This window comes from Pavona decussata, unplaced genomic scaffold, assembly GCF_977016875.1.
Source record: "Pavona decussata unplaced genomic scaffold, jaPavDecu1.1 SCAFFOLD_210, whole genome shotgun sequence".
In the NCBI taxonomy this organism is placed as follows: Eukaryota; Metazoa; Cnidaria; class Anthozoa; order Scleractinia; family Agariciidae; genus Pavona; species Pavona decussata.
This window is the reverse complement of record NW_028145615.1, coordinates 375,422-401,068: the sequence shown is the minus strand read 5'-3', so window position 1 is coordinate 401,068 and position 25,647 is coordinate 375,422. Positions and strand designations below refer to the sequence as shown.

The window sequence follows — 25,647 nt, the reverse complement described above, 5'->3', positions numbered from 1 at the left end:
TTGAAGGCGGTGTTTAGTTCATCGTATTAAATGCGTCAGTCAATTCCAGCGGTGCTCATCCTCCCCCGGTCAACCCCGGGGAATTTGCTCACGTTGCCAGTCCCGGGGGTGGTGCATTCGCAATTTTATCGCGGCCCGGGGGCTGGGCGTTTGCCTACCCCGGGGTGACCCCCAAGCATTTGACACGTGTTTTCGAAAGTGCCATGGAGGAATTCATCGACAAAGACGAGGCGTCTGTTGAGGATTGGCTAGTCCGTCAGGGACAACACAAACTTGTGGATGTTTTTAAAGGTATGTTTTCTCAATTTTAGATATTTCTTCATTAGTTGTAAGCATTAAGATGAAAAAAGCAACAACTTGAACTATATTTTGTCAAGAGAGGATGACCTTCATCCTCTCTTGATTTTGTTTATCACTTATCGAGAAATCGGAAACAATCAACGTGAACACGACCACAGCTTTATTTCGCATTTCGCATTCAAAACTAGCCTAGCATTTTTTTTTAAATTCACGAAAGTCAACCTGGAGTGCACTTTAAGATACTTTAGGTTTGCGAATTCATATGATGCGATCTTCTGACTTCAAGGCAGATCTTGCGAGCTTAAAATGCAATGCATCATATAAATAAAAAACGAAGCCTATCATCGAGGCCTATCAGGCGCTTTACTACTCGCGGCAGGAGGGACGTCCTCCGCAATCCCAGCGCAGTTTATTAAATACCATTTTAATGGTATTTAAATTTAAAAATTTTTCAAAAGCTCCCTAACGTTTTTGTTGTTAAAAGGCTTTGAAATAGTTTTAAAGCAGTACGAATTATTTTCTTTGAATTCGTAGCGCTGTTTAATAGCAATATGCGTCTTTTTGATACAAGATGACAACGCAAGAAAAACGTGCTACAAATCACCCTCGTAGGGGGCCCCCGTTGATACCAGTCCTGCGACTAAAGGGATCACCCTGTCTCCTCCCCCCTGACGAGGTTAGGCTTTGGCTTCAACATCTTCAGCAAGTAGCCGAAAACAGGAGGAAGGGCGCTGAAAAAGCCAGAGTTTCCCGCCGAAGGAAAGCAAATAAGCAATAGGTGTATTAGCATGCGTGGCGAGCATTATGTAGTGTTTTTTTTTACGCGACAGAAAACAAGGAGTGTTTGCGCCGCAAAAAGCGGAAAACTGTTCCTTCGCGCAGAAACTACATGTCGTAACAGGCCATTACAAAGTAGCGTTCTCGTATGAAAACAAAACGTAAACTTGTGCATGTGGACATGCACGTGTATTGAAGTTAGAATCACTTTTTTCGCCCCATAAAGAGTCACAATTCAAATCTTTGGCGTTTTTCAAGTAATTTTTATATCCAGGTTTCGTTTTGACATCATTTACATGAATTAAAAAAAATTATCTAGACTGATGTTGTTACAGCATGCCATTCATAACTTAAATCAGACATTGGGGAATATTCGGTAGCAGAGCTTAGTATTATGCATTTTTGCTTATTTTTATACTGTTGTTGTTGCTGTTGTTTGAACTTTTATAACATGGAGTGGTCGTTTTTTGTGGATGGAAGGGTCCAGCTTTGTTACCTGCTTTTGACACTGTTGAACAAAAAAATCTAGTTTTAAATTTTTTGGTTATTGATTCAACGAACCGTTAATCAAGTATTGAAATAAAATATTAAAGTTGTAAGATTTCTAAAACAATCATAATTGTTTAACTGTAAACATTTTAACGCGATTGTCTTTATTCTAATCGAAATATTCACTGACAAATGTTTTTATACGACAAAATACTTGATGTATAAACGCTATCATCTAGCAAACTGAAATAAAGAAATAAATATAATCAGAATCAACTAACATGTCCTGTTGTCTTTGAAGTCCTACCGTTGCATTAAAATACTGAAAAGTGGAACGTTTAATTCACTGATTAATAAAAAAAACTGCAGTGGTGTTGGAAGGCGACGATCCCGGGGGCGGGGCATTTGCCCTCTTCCTTCATCCCCACCCCGGGGCATTTACACAGCTTATGTGTCCCCACCCCGGGGAATTTGCCCATTTAAAAAAAAAATGCTAATGCCCGGGGGTTAGCCCGGGGGGAGGGGGGATGGGCACTGCTGGAATTGACAATGTTCTCGCACCGATTAGTCGCAGCGCGAAAAACTTGCGACACACTGCGCAGTGCAACACCACCTTTTTTAAACTTCCATCAGCATCATCTGTCTTAGGCAAGCTTTTCCAATTCGTCGACGTCGTTGGCTTCCAGAAGCGTTATTTCCTTTCCAAAATGTTCTTCGATTTTCTTCATGATAGTCATAGACCGCTGACCGTCAATAAAGTTCACTGCAATACCACTCTTGCCAAACCGGCCTGTCCGGCCAATCCGGTGTAGGTAGGTTTCAAAATCAGGTTTGCCAGCGGGTTCTACTGGCATGTCATAATTGACCACCACCGTCACCTGAAATGGGGAAACAAACATGTTAAGATTGGCTCATTGAACTAAATCCTCGCTATACGGGAATCTGTGGCGGATTTGAAGGTCAAATTCCCCTCACCAAGACACGTTGACCGACAATTGATTTGGCCATTCAAGCCATAAAAGTTACTCTATTCAGTCAGTCACACAGGCAAAAAGAAAATCCTACTTCGGATTTTCTTTTTCTAAGTATACCATTTATTCACCAGGCTTAAAAACATGACATCACATTTCTTTCTCGTTATATTCTGGTTTTTACATAATTTTATTGCTTTAAAAATACTGCAAGACTTTTGAAAATCCCTTTTGGTTAGCCATTTGCTCACGAAAGCGAGATCTTTTCCTTGAAATTCCACCATTGTTAAACAACCACAGGTATTCCGTCGGACAAAAAAATTCCCCAGCCTACCCGGGTAAAGTTCAAATTTCCCATTCCTGGAATGGAAAGTAGTCAAATGCCCGGATAGGGGGTTAGTGAAGGTGTATATGCCTTCGATAACAATATCATACATCATGCTGTGCTCTCAGTTGAAGGTTTAATTAAACCGCAACATTTCAATAAGTGATTCAGCACACAAACAAACAAACTGCCCCAAGAATACGAATGTTTGGTTTATCAACAGAGTTGATAACTAAAGGTAAATTTGTAAATGGTTTGAACCAAGGAGTCATGTCATAAGTACGTAAATTATGATCATCCGAGTGAGTGTAGTCCTGAGAAGGACTGTTTGTGGTGACAATGACTGACGTATCGACAACCTGAGCGGAAGTCATCTTCAGAGTCAAGTGAATTGTGGAACGTCAGTAGGTGGTATATACGTCTCTGGTTGTTAACCTGATTGGTCAACGAAGTCCAGATGTTATTGGTCGTTTGTCAGTAAGCCGTGATGTTATTGGCTGTGAAGACTGTAAAAAGTGATTGGTGCGTTTCGATCCGTCTTTTGTTAGTCAAAAAGTCCGTGGGTCTATTGTTAGTAAAATGTCTATTGTTTGTTTGTTTCGTTGTTGTTGTCAATAAGTCGTTTGTATGGTGCAGGTAGTTGTAGGCAACGGTTGAGTGGCGTTTGTTCTAAGTTAGTAAACCAGCTTTCCAGAGTGAGTCGTTGATAGTAATTTGTACAGTAGGTAATGCACTTGGCAGAGTCCCAGTCGATTCTGTGGTTCGTTTGTAAATGGTGCTCAATGGTGCTCAGCAATGTGATTACACATTGCTGAGCACCATTTACAAACGAACCACAGAATCGACTGGAACTCTTCGTTTGTAAATGGTGCTCAGCAATGTGATTACACATTGCTGAACACCATTTACAAACGAACCACAGAATCGACTGGGACTCTGCCAAGTGCATTACCTACTGTACAAATTACTATTGACAACAACAACGAAACAAACAAACAATAGACATTTTACTAACAATAGACCCACGGACTTTTTGACTAACAAAAGACGGATCGAAACGCACCAATCACTTTTTACAGTCTTCACAGCCAATAACATCACGGCTTACTGACAAACGACCAATAACATCTGGACTTCGTTGACCAATCAGGTTAACAACCAGAGACGTATATACCACCTACTGACGTTCCACAATTCACTTGACTCTGAAGATGACTTCCGCTCAGGTTGTCGAAACGTCAGTCATTGTCACCACGAACAGTCCTTCTCAGGACTACACTCACCCGGATGATCATAATTTACGTACTTATAAAGGTAAATTGGCCACCGTAAATCGATTCCAGTGCTGACGTTTCGAGCGTTAGCCCTTTGTCAGACAGTATCCCATCTGACGCAGCACTGCAGTTTCTTCACAATCTAACCCCCTTATGCCTCAAGAACACACCGCCTATGGGCAATTTGCCACCTTGTCTCACCTGTAAACCAAAATGTACAGTTGGAAGATGAAATCACATGTATGCACCTGTTCAACATCGATGCCTCTAGCGCAGACGTTTGTTGTAATCAGCAGTTTTTCCTTGCCATCACGGAATCTGTTCAGCACTGCAACACGCTGCTCCACTGTGATCTCCCCTGACAACAGCGCCACTGAATGTCCATCTGCCGTCATCTTCTCCGCCAGCCATGAGGCTGCCTTATGAGTCTGAAATAATACATACACTGACTCACTCAACTCTGTGTACGGTACAAGTAATAACTGACATATTTCGAGACTGATGAATGAACAAGTAGAGATAAAGCAACAGGCCAACAATACAAGAATAGTCGTGGATAGCCGATGCCAGACGAGACCTGAAACACACCCGCTCTAGACTTGTTTCAACCGTTGTTTAGTCAAATATGCGCGCTCATTGATTTTCTTTAATCTGCTCAAAGTTTGGACAAAAATTGACAAAAGTTCAACGTCTCCCTCTTGTCTCACCGCAAACACTTAAACAATGTGACTTTACAGACCTTAACTGCAAATTGAAACTCGCCACTGGAAGTCTCATGAGCGTTGTGTAAACTCTAGCTTTATTTTTATTATCAAGAAAGAGGTTGGCCTCTTCATTGCTGTGTTGTTTCCTTAGACAAGAAACTTTGCTCCACATTGTCTCTCTTCATAAATGGGTACCAGCAACATACTGCTGGGGGTAACCCTGTGATGGACTAGCATCCCATCCAGAGGGAAGTAAGAATACTCTTAGTTGTTTCATGATACGAAAACCGGGTTTAAGCTCCAGCCGTGTGGGCCACTTAAGCTCGTAGTGCAACTTACCTTTATTTTATTAAGTTTTATTCACTAAGAAGGGCGAGGCTTACACGGGGCAGGGGGTGCTTAAAGCTGTAATTAGAAAGAGCAATGTATGTACTTATTGGAGTGGGCACTTTCTAACAAGTGGGTTTATATGAAAGATAGCACTCAATCAAATTACAAACTAGTTGCCAGGAACTCCCCTCTTCTTGCTCCCTGGGATGTGAAGAGGAGAGACCCTGGGAATGAGGTTGATCAAATTATACATGTAGTAATTACACGAGTTATTGTATGAAAAAAAGACACAACAATGAATCACTGTGTCGGCATGACAAGACTTACATGACAGAACACAATGCACTGTCCAATGGGCACAACACCATACATGTTGGAGAGAGCCTGGAACTTGTCCTCTTTGTCACGACACACCACATAGTACTGCTTGATGTTGTCCAGGCTCTCCTCTTCCTGTCGCAGCCGGATGACAATCGGATCTGGCACTACCATCTCAGCAAACTTCATTACTTCTTCGTCATATGTAGCAGAGAACAGAAGCATTTGGCAATCTTTCGGTAGCATCCTGAAATCAATAAAAAATGATTTAAAGTGGCTCTGCTTGATTTCTCAAGTGCACACCATATGGAATTTGAAGAGCTACTCTTCACTGTCAGAGATACATGTATGACAGTCAACATATTTCACCCTGTCAATAAATTAAAAAATTAAAAATTTATTGACATTGGTGTTTACTTACATACCAATAATGACGTCAATTAGGTACTTTGATTCAAGTTGTAGATTGAACTAATTATCAACCTCTGTTTCTTTGACCAATTTGAAATTCACTGCATTCTACATTACATCAGATTTTTGCATGCTGCATGAAAGAGTGCCAAATTACTTGCATTTCTCTTGATTTGGTGTTGGATTAAAATAACAGAGAGAGACTTTCCCAACTGGGGAAAATGAGGTGAGGAGTGTGAGGAGGCACATGAACATCAGCAACAAGGACCTTTTTCAAAGATGGGAGGGGGGGAGGGGAGAGGGGAAGGACCCTGGGAACAAGGTTGATTATATTGCCTAAACTTTAAAAACAGTCTGATGCCTGTGATATTTCAAGAATACAAAGCCAAAAAAAATTCTATGAAAGTGTTTTTAAGACGACTTGAATAAATGTTTTGCAGTTACAAGAACTCCATACATATAGTTTGGTACACTGACTTACCGATGTATTCTGATGGACTGATCTTGGCGACCCTGTAAAGCTATCATGACGTCAGCTTCATCCAACACAAACATCTTGACCTTCTTTGGATCCATTACTCTGTGCCGCAGGATCCAGTCCAGCAGAGTTCCCGGTGTTGCAAATATAATGTGGTCTGTCACTTTACGGCCTCTTGTAACTACAGGCAAAACACAGCCACAAAAAGATGCATGAAAACGTTTCAAGCGTTTCAGCGATTAATTGTAATAATCTTATACCATATTAATGATGTATTAATTTTTTAATATAATTTTATACAACTTAGTTAACTGTCCACAATTATTAGTAGAGGGAATATTACTTTCAATTGGCTATCACTGAGTTGACACATTAATACAGTTGTTCATTGCTTCATTTTCCTCAAGATGAGTGACACTAAGGGTGCATGTTTTGGGGACATACATGTAATATTCCAGATGTTCCAAAATCAGGATACCTTGAAAAATTAAATGATTATTTTTGCTTTAAAGCATTAATAAGAAACTGCAATCATGTCAAAGGCCAGATTGCCTTACCAGACAACCAAATCTCACAGATAATAACACGTAAAATGAAGCAAATTAAAGAAAACTTCACTTATGCATTTTTACTGTACATACCTTTCTCTCCTCTAACTGCATATCCAATCTTGATCTTAGGACAGAACTTGCCCATCTTTTCAGCCACTTGTCCTGTCTGAAGTGCCAGTTCATATGTGGGTGAAAGGCAGATCACCTTTGAATGAACAAATCAATAAGTATCCGGCTTAAAAGAAGGCATTTGGGTTGGACCATTACTTGTGATGTTTAACTAAAAGTGCTTTCATTTGAAAATGTTTGAAAGCTACATGTAAATGACACTTCATTCATAGGCATTGGGAATCATAAATTTAAGACTTTGCAAGATGGTGAGAATAGTATTTCTTTTGTACAAGGACAAGACTTTCTTAGTCTTGCAAAAGAAATCAAGACTCCAAGCCTAAGGTGGCTTTATAAATATATTAAAAAGTGTCTCTGATATCTGTGAAACTTTGCCATAATGGGTAAGACCATTCACCACATCACACTGTTCATTCAGATGTTTAATAACAAGCTCACATTTACAATTACATCCTGCGCAGTATGACTAGCTTACTTGTGTAAAGTTTTTTGTTGCATCTACTCTGCTAAGCATTGACAATACAAATGCTGCTGTTTTTCCTGTTCCAGACTGAGATTGAGCTATCATGTTGTTGGGTCTGAAATTTGAACAAAACAAAGCAACTACTTCAGAGAGGTGGTGTCCTCTTGAGATCAATACAGTAACTTAAGGCTGGTTTCCATATGATCGCGGATCCCAGATCTGTATTGTCTGTATTTTTTCCCGCGAACTATTTTTAGTAGCAGTTTACGGCTGGTTCGCTGTACAGACAAATGTATGGAAAATTCATAACACAACTGGACGCTTTCTAGCACAGCTACATCCCTCCAATTTTTTTTCTTGAAATCCTTTTCCTAGTGCTAAAAGTTTCCAATTCATGAATTTTTCAGAAATGATGTTTTATAAAAATTATTTGACATCGGATTTCCATACAAACACTGTTATTTCAGACGTGTTTGCCTACTCCTCAAAATGGCGTCGAAAACCGTGATAAGGCCTATTACAGAACTGAGTGCTTACGAAAAGTGCCGATGGTTGGACGTAAGCCAATTCGATGACAAAGTTGCGTAAACAAACCGCACTAGAGCGAATCTTTTTTTTTTGGTTAAGCATCGACGACGAACGACAGGACGACGACGGCTGGAAGTAAATTCGTGATGCTTTGAATTAACTGCGCATGTCAATCTCAGTCAAGCTGTCGTCGTGCGTACGTCGACGACTGAATTTTGAGTGAGTTGGCGTACTCTCAAAAACGTAAGTAATTTAACTCGGTTTAAACTCGCGAAAACACGGTGTATACTCTGCCTTTATTTTATATGGATTATTTGATTCGTTATTGGTTGATAAAGCCTGTTTTTATCGAATTTTGTTATTTATAACTTATTCTGTGAACGCGCCACTTACGAGTGTATTTTTCCAGGAAATCCAACATGGCTTCTTCGCAAGACACTTCGAAGAAAGGGTAAGTAACAGGGCTTTGCAGATGTCATTCTTCGGTAGTTTGCCATTAACTTACATCAGCTATTAGTGAAGTAATTAAATTGTTGCTTAAGGTTGCTAAAAATTTGGCCCTAAAGTTCTATTTTTCTATTATCGAACAGGAACAAATATTTTCAGTGGTCAACGGAGCACGATGTCATCATGTGTCGTGAAGTTCTTGTCTCGGAACCGTTTAATTTCAAACTGAGGAGCCCGGAAAGGGGAAAGGTTTGGAAAGCTATTGCCCAGCGGCTGAATGCCATTCACCAGCCAAAGTTCAGAGTCTCTGCCAGAGCTGTCCGTGACAGGTACTCTCTCTTGACTGCAAAACAAGCCCAAAAATTGCGGGACGAGGAGAAAGCGTCAGGAATTCATGTGGAAATATCAGAACTGGATAGTTTGCTCGAAGATACAGTAATATGAATTCTTCATCATCAATCGCACCATCATTTTGCATCAGGAGAAGAAGAGTCCGCATATCTCTAAACGACATATTCGAACGAGAGGTTTAAGGTCGTCGTCGTTTGGGGCTTTTGCTTAAGTTTTTATTTTTCCCGCAGAGAACGAAACCCGGCGCTACCCAGTCTTTTACAGGCATGACGTCATACTTCCGTCGTCGTCGTCGTCTCATTCGTCGTCGATGCTTAAGCTCCCTATTAAGGACGGTGCCTACTAATATCGAAGTATTTTTGTGCAGTTTATGACTAGGCGGGAAAAGCAGATTTTAGAAAGGCCTATTGGAATCCAAAAAGAAAATTGGGGTTAGCCATGCATTTTTCAGAGATTATTAAGCATTAGCATACCTCAGTGATCGACTATTGCGTAACGCGCAATCTGATTGGCTACACAGGTGCCGTTTATCGATCGATAGACGGCAGTTTGTCAGAGCGCGCGCGATTTAGCATGCATCATTGCACAAATATATCAAAATTTATGAAATAAAAAGATTTTTTTGCTTCATAGATCGATCACTGAGGTATGCTAAAACAATTAGACGGCTTGCTCTCGGTTTCTATCGCCTTTGATAGTTGGCTCGGGGCTTCGCCCCTCGCCAACTATCAGCCGATAGAAACCTCGCGCTCGCCGTCTAATTGTTAAATAATATCTCTAAAAAGGGCCAAAATATGAAGCAATGTATGGGATTTTTTCCTAAATTGAAGCTTCATTATCTCTGAAAAATGCATGGTTACCCCCAATTTTCTTTCGAGATACCAAAAGCGTTTGCTAAGTTCTGCTTTCTCCGCATTGTTTTAAACCGCGCAAAAATATTCCTGTATTAGCAGGCACCACCCATAGAAAACCCGAGTATATCGAGATGCGCAGAACATATGCGCAGTAACAATAGTAGGCACCGTCCTTAATAGCCACACGACAAGGCTAAATACTTGTGTAAACACTGATAAAACGCTTTTGAAAACAATGTAAAGGCATATCTGTGCATCAATAGGCCTTAATTTTCGGTATTTTTTCCCGCGAACTATTTTTAGTAGCAGTACACGGCTGGTTCGCTTTGCAGACAAATGTATGAAAAATTCAAAACACGACTGGACGCTTTCTGGCACAGCTACGTCCCTCCAATTTTTTTTCTCAATCCTCTTTCTAGTGCCAAAAGTTTCCAATTCATGAATTTTTTAGAAGCGATGTTTTATCAAAATTATTTGACATCGGATTTCCATACAAACACTGTTTTTTCAAGCCTGTTTGCCTACTCGTCAAAATGGCGCCGAAAACCGTGATAAGGCCTATTTCCTTAAATAAACACGCAGTTAACAAGTTAAGGGTAGCGCATGAATAAAAGATAACTCTGTGCCAGTTCCATTTGAAATAGCTGCATCAATTAATACAGCGTTGCTGGGCGAAACATAGAACTTCGCTTCGTACCAATCAAAACCGCGTTGCTGGGGAAAAACTAGGCACTTCGTACCAATCAAAACCACGTTGCTGAGCGAAACTTGGAACTTCGCACCAATCAAAACCACGTTGCTGGGGAAAAACCAGACACTTTGCATCAATCAAAGCCGCGGTTGTGATACAGTAATTATCGGGAATTTCCTTGCAGAAGTCTCCAGTAGAGACGAAACGCGTCGGAAATAAACTACAAGAAGTCTTCTGTTGTGCTGCTCACTAGTCTTTGTTATAAAATTAAAAAAATAAAATAATTTTAGGTCATTTTAGATCATTTTAGGTCATTTTAGATCATTTTAGGTCATTCCTTGTTTTAGTAACTACGCCTCATATGGATCCTTCAGTTGAATCATACCAGCCATGATGTCAAAGTGAGATCTGAACAAGGACTCCCACTGGTGCAGGAAGGTGGACAGGACAAAAGTTAAAGGTGTATGCACAATTTATTAGCTGGGTTTAACAAGCACATATTATAGATCTTCTGTAACTTAAAGTAATATTCGGAAAACTTGAAACAATACGGAAAACTCACGGGTCAGCTAAGAGCATGGGAAGAGCTGTTTCTTGTATCTTGGATGGTTTATTGAAGCCCATGTCATATACACCACGACAGAGCTGTTCTGACCTAAAATAATGAACATATTTGTTCACAGACAGATCATACTAAAACCAAGGTTGGTTCGAAGGAAGAACACAAGAAATCTTTTCTGCTTTACTCATAGTTCTTAAGCTTCTACGTGCAGCTGGGAAAAGTAAGAAGATACAGCCCATGTTATTTCACTGTAAGTCCTAACTTAATCCTTTAAGTTAATGCTGAAAAATTAAATGCCAGTCCGAGTGCCAACGTAAAGTCAGTTTGGAGAAATTTGGATTGTGAAGCTAAACTGTCATTAAGGATGATGCCTACTTTTGTTACTGCGCATACCTTCTGCGCATCTCGAGATACTTGGGTTTCCTATGGGTGGTGCCTACTAATACAGGGATATTTTTGCGCAGTTTAAAACTATGTGGAGAAAGGAAAACTTAGCAAGTTCTTTTGGTATCCAAAAAGAAAATGGTGGGTAGCCATACATTTTTCAAAGATAATAAAGCTTCAATTTGGAATAAAAACGCCATACATTGCTTTGTATTTTACTGCTTTTTAGAATAATTATTTTGCTTATTTATCTCTGAAAAATGCGTGGTTACCCCCAATTTTCTTTTTGGATTTCAATAGCCCTTGCTAAGATCTGCTTTTCCCACACAGTCATAAACTGCACAAAAATATTTTGGTATTACTAGGCACCTTCCTTAAATGATAGTTTATTCCCCAAAGAACTCATTTAGTTTTTTTTTTTTTATGCAGTCAATAAAAAGGTGTTTAAGACTGTATCACAGCAAGATCATGAGTCTTGGACAAAATTAAACAGTACTTACAAGGGCAGCTCTTCAAATGACTTGACAGAATGTAGTGGTGAGCTTGGATCATTTCGTTGTACCTCAACCTCATGTGTGCTCTTAACCAGTTTGTTTCTCAGGGCTTTTAGAAGGAGTGAAGATTCTGCGATGGCAGTAGCTGTATTCTCTATAAGAGATGACAAATAATTTGTCTGTATAGGGTTTACCTAAAACACGGAATCCGAAATCCGGAATCCGGAATCCGGAATAAAAAGAAAAAACATTCGTCGACATGAAAATTTCAACGAAGGTTAAAGTCATTTGCAAACAGTTTTTATAGCTCTTGACAAATTATAATATCAGTCAGGAGCCCAGTGAAATTTTCAAAAGTTTGCCTTAGATTTCAATTGCTTAGGCAGTTGAGCCACTCATTTGGAATAAAGGTTCCCAATCTTCAAACGTACTCTTAAATACCCCCACACCTCTTCCTACTCGTTAACGTTTCCTACTGCCATTACACGTAAAGAGACAATGAAAGGTAACTAGAGAAAAGAGTCAATGTTACGTTTATCACTCATCAACTCTTCGCAAGACTCACTGTCTTTGCATAATAATATAAAAAGTCTTGAAACAAGTTGGTATGTCTGGTGGCTTAGATTTCATCTCAAAAAAGCTTCGAATTGGCACCAACCCTGGATAGACAGCGGGCAAAGTTATTTATTCATTTATCAGCTCATCCGTCCGTCCGTCCGTTCGTTCGTTCGTTCGTTCGTTCATTCATTCATTTCCCGCTTCGTTCCTTCGTTCACTCACTCACTCGCTCGTGGTTCTGTCATGCCTGCCGGAATACATTCGTGCGTTCAGTCATGTATGCATGTATTCATTTATGCACCATTTGACAAAAGAGTGTCGAGCTGCCGGTACAAAGGAAACGTTTTATGTCGATGGTCTTTTTTGAAATACAGTAAGAACTTCAGGAGTCTGCGTGAACGATTTCCCATAATTTAGTAATCATAATAGCAGGATGTAGATAACAAATTATTTTATATCCTCTAATTCCAGGTACCTTGGAAGCCTAATAGATCTATTGATTTTGATTTAGAGGTAATAAGTCTAAATAAAAGATCCATTCCCATCCTTAAGCCCAAACAATTTGTTGAGCCGTAATATACGTTAGTCACAATGTTATGACACGTTATATATATATATAATATATTTCCATCGTCACCATTGTGAATGCGTTGATTTGCCTACTGTACCTGTCAAAACGCCACCAATCGTACACATCTTTCTCCCCTAGCTCTTCCGAAAGAACGAAAATCCCCTACTTACAAGCCAATCAGCATACGGCACGTTACACAGAAAAAGAAAAATATAAAGAAAAGAAAGTCTTTCTTGATTGACGGTTTCCGTGTATTTGATTTTATAAACATAGATAGGTGACGTTCTGGTGTGTTTTATAGTTTTTCGCTTTAAAGGGACTGCCTTAGAATACCAACACCGTAGGCTTAACTGCAGCAATTGAAATCTAGGGCAAACTTTTGAAAATTTCACTGGGCTCCTGACTGATATTATAATTTGTCAAAGCTATAAAACTGTTTCCCAAGTGACTTTAACCTTCGTTGAAATTTTCATGTCGACGAATTTTTGTTTTTGTTTTTGTTATTCCGGATTCCGGATTCCGTGTTTTAGGTAAACCCGTCTGTATAAGGATGATTTAGAGTTTATTCTTCAAATATAATTCTTCTTTTGAGAGCCCTGACTGGTTAGCTCAATTGGTTGGATGCCACTGACTTTGGAGTGATAGCCCTGGGTTCAATTTCCTGTCCGGACCAGGACAAAGTGCTGCCTTTGTTCTGACATCTGCAAATGGTTAGAGTTTATAGTCTTCATGGACAAGGCCAAACAAAAAAACGTAGGCCCCGTCTCACAGCACTTTCTTTGATCTCTCTTGTGGGACATTACTAAAGAACCACACGGGAAGAAACAAGTCTCTGGTAGTGACCACCCCTAGTGTCTATCTCAAGTTGGTTCATTCACTTCATCCAGTTTCACAATCATAAAAAGGTTTAAGCTGATGTCTGGTCCTACTTCCCGGGAATAAATAAAGTTGAAGTTGAAGTTGAGGAATAGATTAATGCATCAGTCAATTCCAGCTGTGCCCATCCCCCCGGGCAATAGTGGGGCATTTTCCCACACTGTCCACCCCGGGGGTAGGGAATTAGCCTTCTACCCAATTACCCCGGGGCATTTGACCATCTCACTTTTTTCACCCTACAGCAGTTGTCGCTTTCTTAATGACAAATTCATCGGCAAATACAGTAAGTTCCTTATTGAATGCGTCTAGATTGGACATAAAATGGGACGCTAGAGCTGTAGAATGACCTATGTTTGCACTAACTACGGGAAACAAGACCCAGCTAGGACTTAATTTCGTCTGAATTAGCTTAGATTTTACTGAAAGTGAGACGAGTTTCACAAAATAGGAATTGATCATAAATTTGTGGTGTAAAATCAATAATTATTATAATTATTATGAGATATAGAACCTTTTGTTAATTGCTTTAAAAACAGAAAAAAAAATGTAACAGTGTTTTTAGGTGTTCAGCACAGAGAGATTTCTGATCATTATAATCATTTAGCATTCGATGAGTAACCAGGTATAATAATTTTTTTTTTTTTTTTAAAAACGTTCTCTGGTTAAAAGTTTAAAAACCGAAAATGTTGTTGTAAAAGGAATAATAAATTATAGCATTCCTTGGGGCGCGTTTTTTTACAATTCTGGAATGAGAATGTACAGAATGTAAAATGCGCGCGTTTTTCTATTCCGCATTCTTATTCCGGAATGGACAGAATGCCATTCCATCCATTCTGCTCTCAGGGGCAGAATGAACAGAATGTTGCGATTGAAATCCAAGATGGCGGACGGCGAGATGAGCGCTGCGGATTCAAATACGTCTCTACAAGGGAAAAAATCAGGTTACACTTTTGGACAAAATGAAACATTGCTTCTAATTTCATTGTACCAAAAGAACGGGGAAAATTGCTGGGATAACAGCTGCAATGGCAGCCTCTTCGTCGGCCGCCATATTTGTTACGCAATGTTTACTCGGCCAGGACCGACGGGGTTTTTTTTATGCAGACAATCCGAATTATTCCTAGCATTCCGTACCAACCATTCTTATTCCAGAATAGTGGATAAAAAACGCGCCCTTGGTGAAATAGCCAATTTCCCAGTTGCTGTGAACCTCATAATGAAAGCGAGGCTAAGTGCAAAGCTTTTGATATGAAAATCAGTTTTGTTTGCATTTGAATAAAAACTAATTTTCACAATAAAAACTTTGCACTTAGCCTTGCTTCCACAATAAGATTCAAAGGAACTCAGAAATGGCCTATTCTTGTGCCTCGTTTGATGTATGTCCACATTAAATCAGTTTCAACTGAAGGTCTGATTTTGTCAGATCGATGGGATGGTATGCAAAATTTTTTTCACTTGACAACAGCATAAAGATATACCGCCAGGCTCTGTCTCTTTTTCACCACCATCCTTTACAGATTACTTTCATTATTTGAGTCAGTATAAACAACTTCACAATTTACCAAAATTGAGTAACTTGACCACATTGAAAACAAACATCAGTAAACGCTCAAGAGTTAACACAGCATAAGATGTGTGTTGCGTATTAACCAACCTGCTGAAGATAGTCACTAGCTGTACCAGTCAAACATGTTGGAGTCGTGTTATGATATGGCTCTACCTTTTGAGTATGTGGATGAAATCCCAAGGTGTGAGAATTTTAATGAAGCAACTGAGCAGTAATTTCCTGTGGTACGTACTGTTAATGTTGCTGTACAAGGTGGTTCTAACTTGAGTTCCTTAAGTGTGACCATTCAAATAAAAGCTACTGAGCAGTCCTACTGTTATGCTGTACAAGGTGGTTCTAAGTGTTGAGTCGGTGGATGTAATCTTGAAGTGCGGCCAATTAAATGAAAGATGTTGAGAAATACTTTCCTATATAGTGCCACATTGTATTTATTTCTCTATATAGTACTTTGCATGTACGACATTTTGTTTTTTCAATTTTCAACTTTGGATAATAATTAAGGTTTTGGGATCAAGCAGACAGCCAGGTCAATTTTTCGTTGCACTGCAGTACATACCAACATCTTCCTCTTTTTTGGCTGGTTTTTTGTCTGAAGGTGAAGTAGTTTTACTTATTCTCAGCTGATTGACCTGCAAATCAGACACAGAATAATTACTGGTAACTAAGAGTAAAATAAATGCAATGTTATGAGCTACAGATGAAAGATCTGTCTCATCTGAAGTTCACGTACAGCTGTACACATTTAACACTAGATTAAAAAAAAAACAGATAAAAGGTATGAGCCGTGAACGATAAGACCCAACACCTTGCTCGGAAGTGTTTGACCTGTAAGCTTATTTGCATTCTTCACTTCACAGCATAGAGCACATGTTTGCAATTTTTAGGGCTTAAAAATTACACATTTCTTGTGGACAAAGAGAAAAACACGAAGATCACCCAATAATTCTATCAGGTCGCATTGTTTGCACAGGACAATAATTTTTAAAATTAAGGGTATATTCCACTCCTCATTTTATTCAGTCCTATACACATATTTTACAAAATAACAAGCTCATAACATAACAAGCTCATAACAAGCTTATACATCAAAGTCTGGCCCTTTTATTTATCAGAGTCACCTACCCATTTTCAGACCTGACATGCCTTTCTCAAAACTTTTGAAAGCATTTCTGGCCTAAGAAACCATTTTATATGCACAACATTTTTCGTTTCGTTTAATAACAGAAAATTCGGGGAAACATTTTAAGACAAGAAGCTGTTTTCAGCCTATACTCGGGCCATATTTTACTGCATGGTGCGTAAGCCTACGATCTTTTAGATCTTTTAGCAGTGGTAACTGTAGACTTTGTAAACACGCATTCAAGCAAATCAGTGTGATTGAACCGGATTTAATCCACGAGATCAAACTCAACATGAACCGACATTACACATTCTCCCAGGCTTTTATCCTATAATAATCTTGCGAGTATCCCGGCATACACTACAACCCCTCTTCCCCTAAGAAATAGAGCTTCAATAGTACAACAACGTCAAATCAACATAAACTGTCCAATGAGTTCAGATGAATCATTCAATGTATCTGTTCAAAGCAGATTGTTCAAAATGTTCAGCACATCTCAATAGGTTCAACTTGATAATGTTCCAAAGTGTTCAAAAGTTAAGTATAGTCCGTACATCTTGTAGTTCAACACAACACATCAATAAGTTCAATTTGGTAACACTTCAAAGTGTTCAAAAGTTCAGCCTAGTCTGTACACCTCGTAGTCATTTAAGTACTCTGGCGGCTTCCTTTCCCTGGTTGGTCTCCCTGGTGGCTCTGCTATCCGTTTTGTGACACTTTCTTCTATGGCATCATGTCCAGTGGCTTGTTTCTCTGTGGTCTCAGCCTCTCTCAGGTACTTCTTCATATCAGTTGCATTTCTCCTGTAGTTGACGCCTTCAGGTGACGTTACAACAACTTCGCCCCCTTACCTCCCACTAACATTGTAAGGGACGCCTTCAAACATGGTTGACAACTTGTTTTCTTTCTTCTGCTTCAATAGGACTTGATCCCCGAGTTCTAGATCACTCACTTGGGCTCTCCTCTTCTTGTCCGCATAGTCAGTTGTAGACTGTTTCATCTCCGCATCTTTGTCCCTTGCCTCGCTGTCGGTACAACCAGACTTTCTGAGCTCAGGAACCTTTGACCTGACTTCTCTGTTAAATAACAGTTTGGCTGGCGTAACACCTGTGGTACTATGTGGTGTCGTCCTGTAGGCTGTCAGGAACTTTCGCAGCTCTGTCCAGAGGTTCTTCCTTTCTGTTTTGGCAATCTTCAGGGTTTTAAGCAGGCTTCTATTTTGTCGTTCAACCTCCCCATTCGCCTGGGGCCATAATGGAGTAGAGGTCCTGTGCTTTATGTCATTCTCCTTTAGGAACCTCTCAAATTCTTCGGAAACAAACTGTGGACCATTGTCCGTTTTCAGAGACTGTGGTAATCCATGGGTGCAAAATATCTTCTCCAAGCTTTCAATGACTTTGGTGGATGTTACCGACGTCAGGATGTCAACTTCAAAGTACCGACTATAATAGTCAACAACAACAAATACATACTCTCCCGAAGGTAAGGGCCCCATCAAATCCGCTGCTAGGTCAATCCAAGGTTGGCTAGGGAATTCTGTATGTTTCAAGGGCTCTGGTGGAGTGGGCAGTCCAACTAGTTGACAGCTATGACATGTCTTGCACCGATCTTCTACTTGTTTGTCAATTCCAGCCCACCAAACTTTCGTTCGTAGCCTCTGCTTTGTCTTCACCACACCCTGGTGGTCCTCGTGCGCCAAATCTAAAACCCTCCGACGTAGGCTTGTTGGGATAAGCAGTCTTGTTCCCCTTAGCACTAACTTGCCTAAAGTGCAAAGTTCATTTCTTACGGCTTTGTACTGTGGCGGGGCTTTGCCCCAGTCTCCCGTTGAGATGCATTCCCTTAGACGTGACATTTCTGGATCAACAGCTGACTCTTCTTCAATCTCTCTTATGGGTATTGCTACTGGTGCTGAGGCTTCTGCTACAAGCCTAATAAACTCTTCTGCATCATCAGAACTAATTCTCAATTCGTCCTTTCCAGTAAGCCGTGAAAGCGAGTCAGCAATGTTCTGTTTGCCTGGCACATACTGTACGCGGAACCTGTACGGTTGAAGTCGAAGGACCCACCGCTCTATTCTTGCCGAGTTGTGAGAACTGGTTGAGTAGATAACCTCTAACGGCTTGTGGTCTGTTAGCAACGTTAAGTCCACCCCATATAGATAGACGTGAAATCTCTCACACCCCCATACAAGACCCAGCGCCTCCCTTTCTGTCTGCGAGTATCTACGCTCGACATCCGTCAAACTTCGGCTTGCGTATGCGACCACACGCTCCTGTCCTTGCTGGACCTGGGTTAGCACTGCTCCAAGTCCTACAGGGCTCGCATCTGTGACAAGCTTTGTTTCTTCTGCATTTCTGTCAAAGTAAGCCAAGGTTTCTGCATTTCCTAGGCTACTCTTCAAGGTGTCGAAAGTGGCTTGTTGTTCTGAACCCCAAACAAAGGTTACATTCTTCCTTGTTAACGCTCGGAGGGGCTCTGTGATACTTGCTAGATTAGGGATGAACCTGGCACTAAAGTTCACTAATCCTAGGAGACTGCGCACCTCCTCAGCATTTCCAGGCTCTTTAGCTCGCACCACCGCTTCAACACGTGAGTCTGTAGGGCCAATTCCTTTGCTTGACAGCAAGTATCCCATGAAAGTAAGCTGTGACATCCCGAATACACACTTCTCCCTGTTCAGAGTAAGTCCCTTCTCACAGATACATTCCAGGGTCTTTCGCAACCTACTGTCATGTTCTTCAACTGTGCGACCATGAATGATAATATCGTCATGGATGTTGTAGGCACCCTCGCAACTGGCCAGCGCTTGCTGAATAGTATACTGATACAATTCAGGGGCGGAGCTGATGCCAAACATTAGGCGTTTATATCTATACAGCCCTTTATGAGTAATAAATGTGGTGATAGTTCTAGACTGTTGTTCCAACTCAATCTGGTGGAACCCCCATTTAAGATCCAGCTTACTAAACACCGTACTCCCATTCAGTTGGTACAAGATGTCGTCCACAGTGGGTATGGGGTGACGCTCCCGTACTACAGCCTCGTTAGCCTTTCTCATATCTACCCAGAGCCTGACATCCCCTGAGGGCTTGGGGACTACTACAACTGGGCTCACCCATGGTGTCGGGCCTTCGACAGGTTCAATTATGTCGGACTTGACCAGCTCTTCTAGCTTCTGTTCGATCTTGTCTCTTAGCCCAAAAGGTGGGGGTCTCAACTTCTGCGCAATGGGCTTGACTGATTCGTCAATGTGGAGCTTTGCTTGGAAACCCTTTAGTTTCCCCACCCCCTGAAAACACTCGGGATATTCTTCCAGCAATGCGTCATGGCTGACAGTGTTGATTTCAATCTTTAATATCCCTAACTCCTCTGAGGTTTGGCGGCTACGTATCGCCCTAGCTTTCTCCTCCACAACAACAAAACATGCAGGGTAAACTTTATCTTTATAACACAGTTCAGTTTCAAACTCACCAGCCGTGGTAAGTGGGTCGTCACTGCCATAGGAGTACAGTTTCCGGTTTGATTTCCTTGAGTCACATTTGATGTTGTTTCTCTTCAGCATCTCCCATGTACCCCTGTCAATGACATTGCTGGTGGACCCAGAATCAACAAGAACTCCTTTCAGTTGTACTCCTCCAAGCTCGATGTCTACGGTTGGTATTTCCTTTCCCCTTGTTTGAATAGTAAACGCGAAACCGTCGTCTTCGCTAACCTGACGAATGTCTCCTTTCCTTGTTTTGTCATCAGATTTTGTCCTGCAAACTTTAGCAAAATGACCTACTTTTTTACGCTTCCCGCAGGTGGCTAGTCTAGCCGTGCACTCCGGGTCTCGTGCGAAATGTCCCTCGAGTCCGCATCGATAACAATTTCCTTTGTTTCCTTTCCACGAATTCCCACGTGCTCCGTCCAACGTATTCACATTTTCACCTTTTGAATCACCTTCAATCGATCGTGCCTGGCGTTCAGCGGCCTCCATGGATCTAGCAACATCTCGGGCCTTTTGAAGAGTAAGTTTGCCACTCACTGCCAAAAGTTTCTTGCGAAGATCATGCGACCGACACTTATCGATTAGCTGATCGCGGATGTTTTCCTCCTTGGCTGTCCCAAAGTTGCAATTCTCGACAAGCTGGAATAATCTGGTCACAAATTGGTCGGCAGTTTCTGATTCCTCCTGTTTTGCTTGTCGGAACTGGTGCCTTTCAAATGGGACATTAACTTGTGGTAAGAAATGTGCATCGAGCGACCTCATGGCTTTCGCATACAACGTATCACCTTCCGCAGGAACTGGTCCGGGATCGGTTAGGGTATCGAAGATATCTTGTACATCTTGGCCAGCACAATGTAACAGCAAAGCCTTTTGCTGAGAGTCCTTTGTGATGCCCTTAGCCTCCAGGAAGAACTCAAACGATCGTTTCCATCGTTTCCAACGCGGGCCCACGCTCGTCGGGTTGCCCGTGCAATCGAAGGCGTTTATGCTTCTAAACTCGGTATTGACGGCCATCCTTCGATAAGTTAACTTCCTAGTTTATCCTCGTCGCCATTGTAGACTTTGTAAACACGCATTCAAGCAAATCAGTGTGATTGAACCGGATTTAATCCACGAGATCAAACTCAACATGAACCGACATTACAGATTCTCTCAGGCTCCTATCCTATAATAATCTTGTGAGCATCCCGGCATACACTACAGTAACTTCCAGCATCGCTAACTCCCCAAAATCGATAGATATAGAGATATACACTCAGTTCAGGCTTTAGAAGTGATTCATCGCTTTATTGCTGCAGCTCTGTTTCGTATATGGTCAGGAGCTGACCACACTCTTCACGCAACTTCAACGAATGACCGTAAAGATTCAAAAGCTGGCTATATAAAGTAATCAAAAACTGGCGATTTAAAGCAAGCAGCTTCTAGGCGATAAAATACAATTCCACGTGCCGTGACAGAATTCAGATGCCATGATGCAAACGGTTACGTTACGTTATACAAGAGGTTTTTGGTACATATCTATTTATACGAGGGCATATCATGGATTTGTGAAATCATTCGAACTGGTGATTTAAAACAAGCATTCACGTGCCATGATACAAACGGTTACTTTACGTTATTCGAGAGGTTTTGAGTACATATCTATTTCTGTGGGGGCTTGAACTTGGTAATTCATTGCGTTTGTTCAGGCTACTAAGGCCCGGTTCATACGTCGAACTTTACATGAGCCGAACCTAACACCTATTAAGATCGACCCAAATAATTAAGTTCGGCAGTTGATTCAGACGTCGAACCTAACTGAAGTCGAACTTCAAGCTAAAGTGAGAAAGTAGATTTTCGTGGTCAGCGGCTGTTGATTTTTCTCGACAAGATTCAAAATGGCGGCAAAGATGAATAATTCTTCTGACATGGAAGAGCTTGTTTGGTAAAATGGCATTGGGGGTTGTCAATTGCTTATTTTAGTATTAGTTTTTTTATTGATATTATCTTATAATTCTTTATAGTTATTATATTTTTATCTCATATAAAATTTTTAAATTCATGAATAGCGCTTTTGATCATTTTAATGTTAAAAGGCGCTATATTAAGTGAACAAATTATTATTACTATTATTATTATTATTATTATTATTATCATTATTATTATTATCATTATTATTATTATTATTATTATTATTATTATTATTATTATTACTATTGTTATTAAAATAATCAAGACAGGCCAAACACGGCTCCTATTGGTCGAGATAGGAAGAATATGACCTTCAATGCTAATTTGCTCTTACGAGTACGTCTTTCAAAGATCACCCTTTTCTGTACGAAAGCAGGGAAGGGTCTTTGTAGATCTCTCTTAGCAGAGGCTGATTTTCTATCAAGTGCCATTTACTCATCTGAATGGTTTTAAGTTAGGCACAGAAGGGCGATATTCCGTAACAAACGGCAAAATGTTTTTGCGCGTTTTTTGTTTGTTTTGTAGTGCCGACATTCTTTCGCTGAAATTGACTTCTGAGAGAGTTTTATCTATAAGGTTATCGAGGTAACCTTTGTAGCGTAATCTCTGTTTGAATAGAGTAATTTTTTCTTCAAATGTTGTTTTTGAAGATTTTGTTCTGAGAAGTCTTGACGCTTCGCCTTTGATATAGCCTGTATTGGAAAGTTTCTGTCGGTTTGAAGTGCACGTGCACATCAAGAATAGATTATTATTATTTTTTTTTATTCTTTCGCATCTCAGACAAGTATATTTAGTTGTTTCTAAACAAGAAGAACAAGCACATTCCTCTTTTCCCGTCATCTTGTTCAGAATGAAGTCCTTTGCGCATGCCCAGTCGATCGAACGCGCAAACCTCTGGGATATGGGATAGATATCATTTATAGAATTTATACGTATAACGTATGCATTTGGTTCGGCACATGTAAAAGTTCGACGTATGAATCGAAGTCGAACTTTTTCCATTCTATTCGACTGGCGCAGTCGAAAAGAACGGCGGGTCGTCCCAAATACAAATCTGTCGATCCTAACTGATTCATACGTCGATCTTTACATGCGCCGAACCAAATGATTAGGTTCGGCTCATGAGTACTTTTCATTTAATTAGAAATGTTTTGTTTGCGTCCTTCAGGGTCCATATATTGTTCACATAGTTCCGTTGCAATTGCATTGCGTCCGTTGGCGTTTCGGAAGAATGTTTTGTGGTTTCGGTATCGTTCTTTGGTCTTCTTTAAAGTTTGATGCCAGTGCCACGTACGATTCTGTTGTTGTTACCATCGTTCGCTTGGAGGCATTTACCATCAAGTGGGCATTCCGCTTTCTTCCTGCAGTTGCAGCTCGGGTCATGATTTTGGTTTGGGGTTGTTGCTACATTTGAGAGTATCTGTTTTTCATGTGATGCGATGATGGTTTTCATGTTTGGCATGCGCGAGTCGGCTGAGTTTTAGTGTGTGTTTGTTGAAGATAATATCTTGTTTAATGGGTGGTTCTTGGGGAAGCATTTGTCGACGATAGATAAAAATTTCTGTACAATTGACAATTTCTAAATCTCCTTTATTTAGCATACACTGACATAAACACTCTAATATCAACTTATCAATATAAGCTCAAATTCTTTTACTCAGATGTGTCAAAGATAAACAAAGCTCTGTGAGCTCAAGGGCACAAATTGAAGAAGTTTGTTGACAAAACAGTTTCCTTCTTGAACAAATTCAAAAACTGATGACAAAATTGTGAGTTCGTTCGCATAATTTGTCGTGCTGATGTATTCCTTGACCCGCCAGTTTTTCTGAACGTACCTTGTTTCGCGTTTCGTAATAAAAATGCTCCGCGTGATAACCCGTGAGGGTTCAGGATTTTTCCGGCGGAGGAATCAAACACGAGAATTGTCATCGCAGGACTGAGTGTAACAAGATAGCGATCGCGTCACCGATTACATCTCTATAAAGTCAAATTGGAAAATTAAGTCTTATTGTGGTCACCCAAATCAAAGCTATTCAGCGGTACTTTCTTTTGGGGCTATTTGGATGTTCATTATGCGAAGTTCGAACTTGTAAGTCTCTGGATGAAAACGTGAGGCGTGGACATTAAAAAAAAAGCTAAAGAGTAGCAGTTTTCTCAAACGTGGATTTCGGCAGTTCTTAAAGATGACCTTTGAAAGTTAAAACGGGTTAATGGATCCTATTCACCTAAACATCGAGCACCTCTGCTGTCCTATTATTCCAAGAGTTCACTAAGCCAAAAACTGTTTCTCTTTTCCCCTCTTCCTCAGCGTGCACTTGCGATCGATCGTTCGATTCCACATGACCATTCTGTAAAACATTTGCGTTGCTTGCGGTGAGGTCTGCATTCAAATCTTTGGAATTCTTTGAATTTTCTGAGCATTCTGCAGCGTCTTGCGAGGGTCCCGAAGAAAGCTGCAAAACCTCACTATACTTTTCTGTTTCGATTTCGCATTCGCGTTTTCGATGCCCACCATCTACATCATGCGGAGTTAAATTCATGCGCGTGCTGCTTGTGCGACAAACCTTCCAAACGTTCATGATTTCTTGCATCGCTAATCAGACGAAACGGAATGCACCATGTTCAAGCTGCCTCCTCTTATATCCACGGGCTTTAATCCTTATGTTTTCGCTTTCTTCGCCACTCGACATGCTATTATTGCCTTCACCTTTTTGTTCTAACGACTCCAGAACCCTCTCTGCGCTAAGGGAAACGTTCACGAACGCTTCACAACCGACGCCAAATGTTTTGATTCGAAAGAATAGTGACTCGCAGAATACATCGGGGAAAGGGAGGAGAGCAAAGGAAGCGAGAAAAAAGAGGGAGTTCGGGACCCTCCCCTCCCCTTTCCTGATTCAGGTTAGCCTAAAGAGCACTCCGGTAAGCCTAAATAACACTCACGTTAGCTTAAAATAGCTCCCCAGTTAGCTATGCCTCGCATGTTTTGTTCATGCCTTGCATGCCTTGCATGCCTCGCTGGCTCGCATATTGTATACACTCCTCACGGCCCGAGTACAAAGAACGCGACCGAGAATTTAAAGAATTTTAAAACGCGATGAAAAGTTAACTCGTGCCAACCGAGTACAAAAAACGAAACCGAGAACAATAACTCGTGGCTCGAAGTCTTATCACTCTGTCCATCGCGACCCAAAAAATAAAAAAGAATTTGATAATGCTACCGGAGCCTTAACTCGTGCCGCCTTACGGCCCAAGTAATAACCTCAAATGAACCCTCAACTCTTAACTAGGAAAAATAACAACACACTAAAAAGATTATGGTTTTAGCATAAAAATCAGCAAAAATATATTGCTCACAATTAACTTCTTCAAACTACATTATTCACTTGTGGAACTGATTTTGAAACAAAGGTAAATGATTAATTGATGAATATATCTATTAAAAAATCTGAAAACGATGATTTTTGAAGTCGGCTACAACTATCTTACCATCACTTAGTACTGCTGTAGAGACTGGGATGTTAAACTCTCCAGTCTTACTGTCCTTTGTTCCAAACTTTCCGCTCAATTCAAACACCTGGATTCTATGATTTTCTGAATCACAAACCAACAGTTGTCCTGTCTTGTTCACTGACAGGCACTCGGGTTCATTGAACTCCCCGTCCCCATCCCCCTTCTTTCCAAATT

General features: G+C 40.6%; 3 protein-coding genes across 4 annotated transcripts in view; 2 read left to right on the top strand and 1 right to left on the bottom strand.

The window, feature by feature from the left end:
• The window catches only part of LOC146460582 (ubiquitin carboxyl-terminal hydrolase 48-like), a 67,869-nt gene that overhangs the window by 26,597 nt on the left and 15,625 nt on the right, over positions 1–25,647 (top strand). The window lies entirely within an intron of this gene.
• LOC146460583 (ATP-dependent RNA helicase DDX19A-like) overlaps positions 2,051–25,647 on the bottom strand; it is a 36,288-nt gene continuing 12,691 nt past the window's right edge. For both annotated transcript variants that reach the window (XM_085087923.1, XM_085087922.1), the window contains exons 2-10: positions 15,960–16,032; positions 11,838–11,985; positions 10,954–11,046; positions 7,533–7,635; positions 7,019–7,133; positions 6,381–6,558; positions 5,498–5,735; positions 4,385–4,564; positions 2,051–2,444 (exon numbers count right to left, since the gene is read on the bottom strand). In XM_085087923.1, coding sequence (XP_084944049.1) covers positions 2,211–2,444; positions 4,385–4,564; positions 5,498–5,735; positions 6,381–6,558; positions 7,019–7,133; positions 7,533–7,635; positions 10,954–11,046; positions 11,838–11,985; positions 15,960–16,032 — 1,362 coding nt within the window. In that variant the 3' untranslated portion in view covers positions 2,051–2,210. The remainder of the gene's footprint in view (positions 2,445–4,384; positions 4,565–5,497; positions 5,736–6,380; positions 6,559–7,018; positions 7,134–7,532; positions 7,636–10,953; positions 11,047–11,837; positions 11,986–15,959; positions 16,033–25,647) is intronic.
• LOC146460584 (uncharacterized) lies at positions 8,595–9,167 on the top strand. Its single transcript, XM_085088032.1, has one exon. The coding sequence runs from the start codon at positions 8,679–8,681 to the stop codon at positions 8,937–8,939; it is 261 nt and encodes an 86-aa protein (XP_084944158.1). The 5' UTR covers positions 8,595–8,678; the 3' UTR covers positions 8,940–9,167.

Bases quoted from the DNA above. Each gene is read 5' to 3' on its own strand.
- LOC146460584 (XM_085088032.1), top strand. From the start codon at position 8,679: ATGTGTCGTGAAGTTCTTGTCTCGGAACCGTTTAATTTCAAACTGAGG.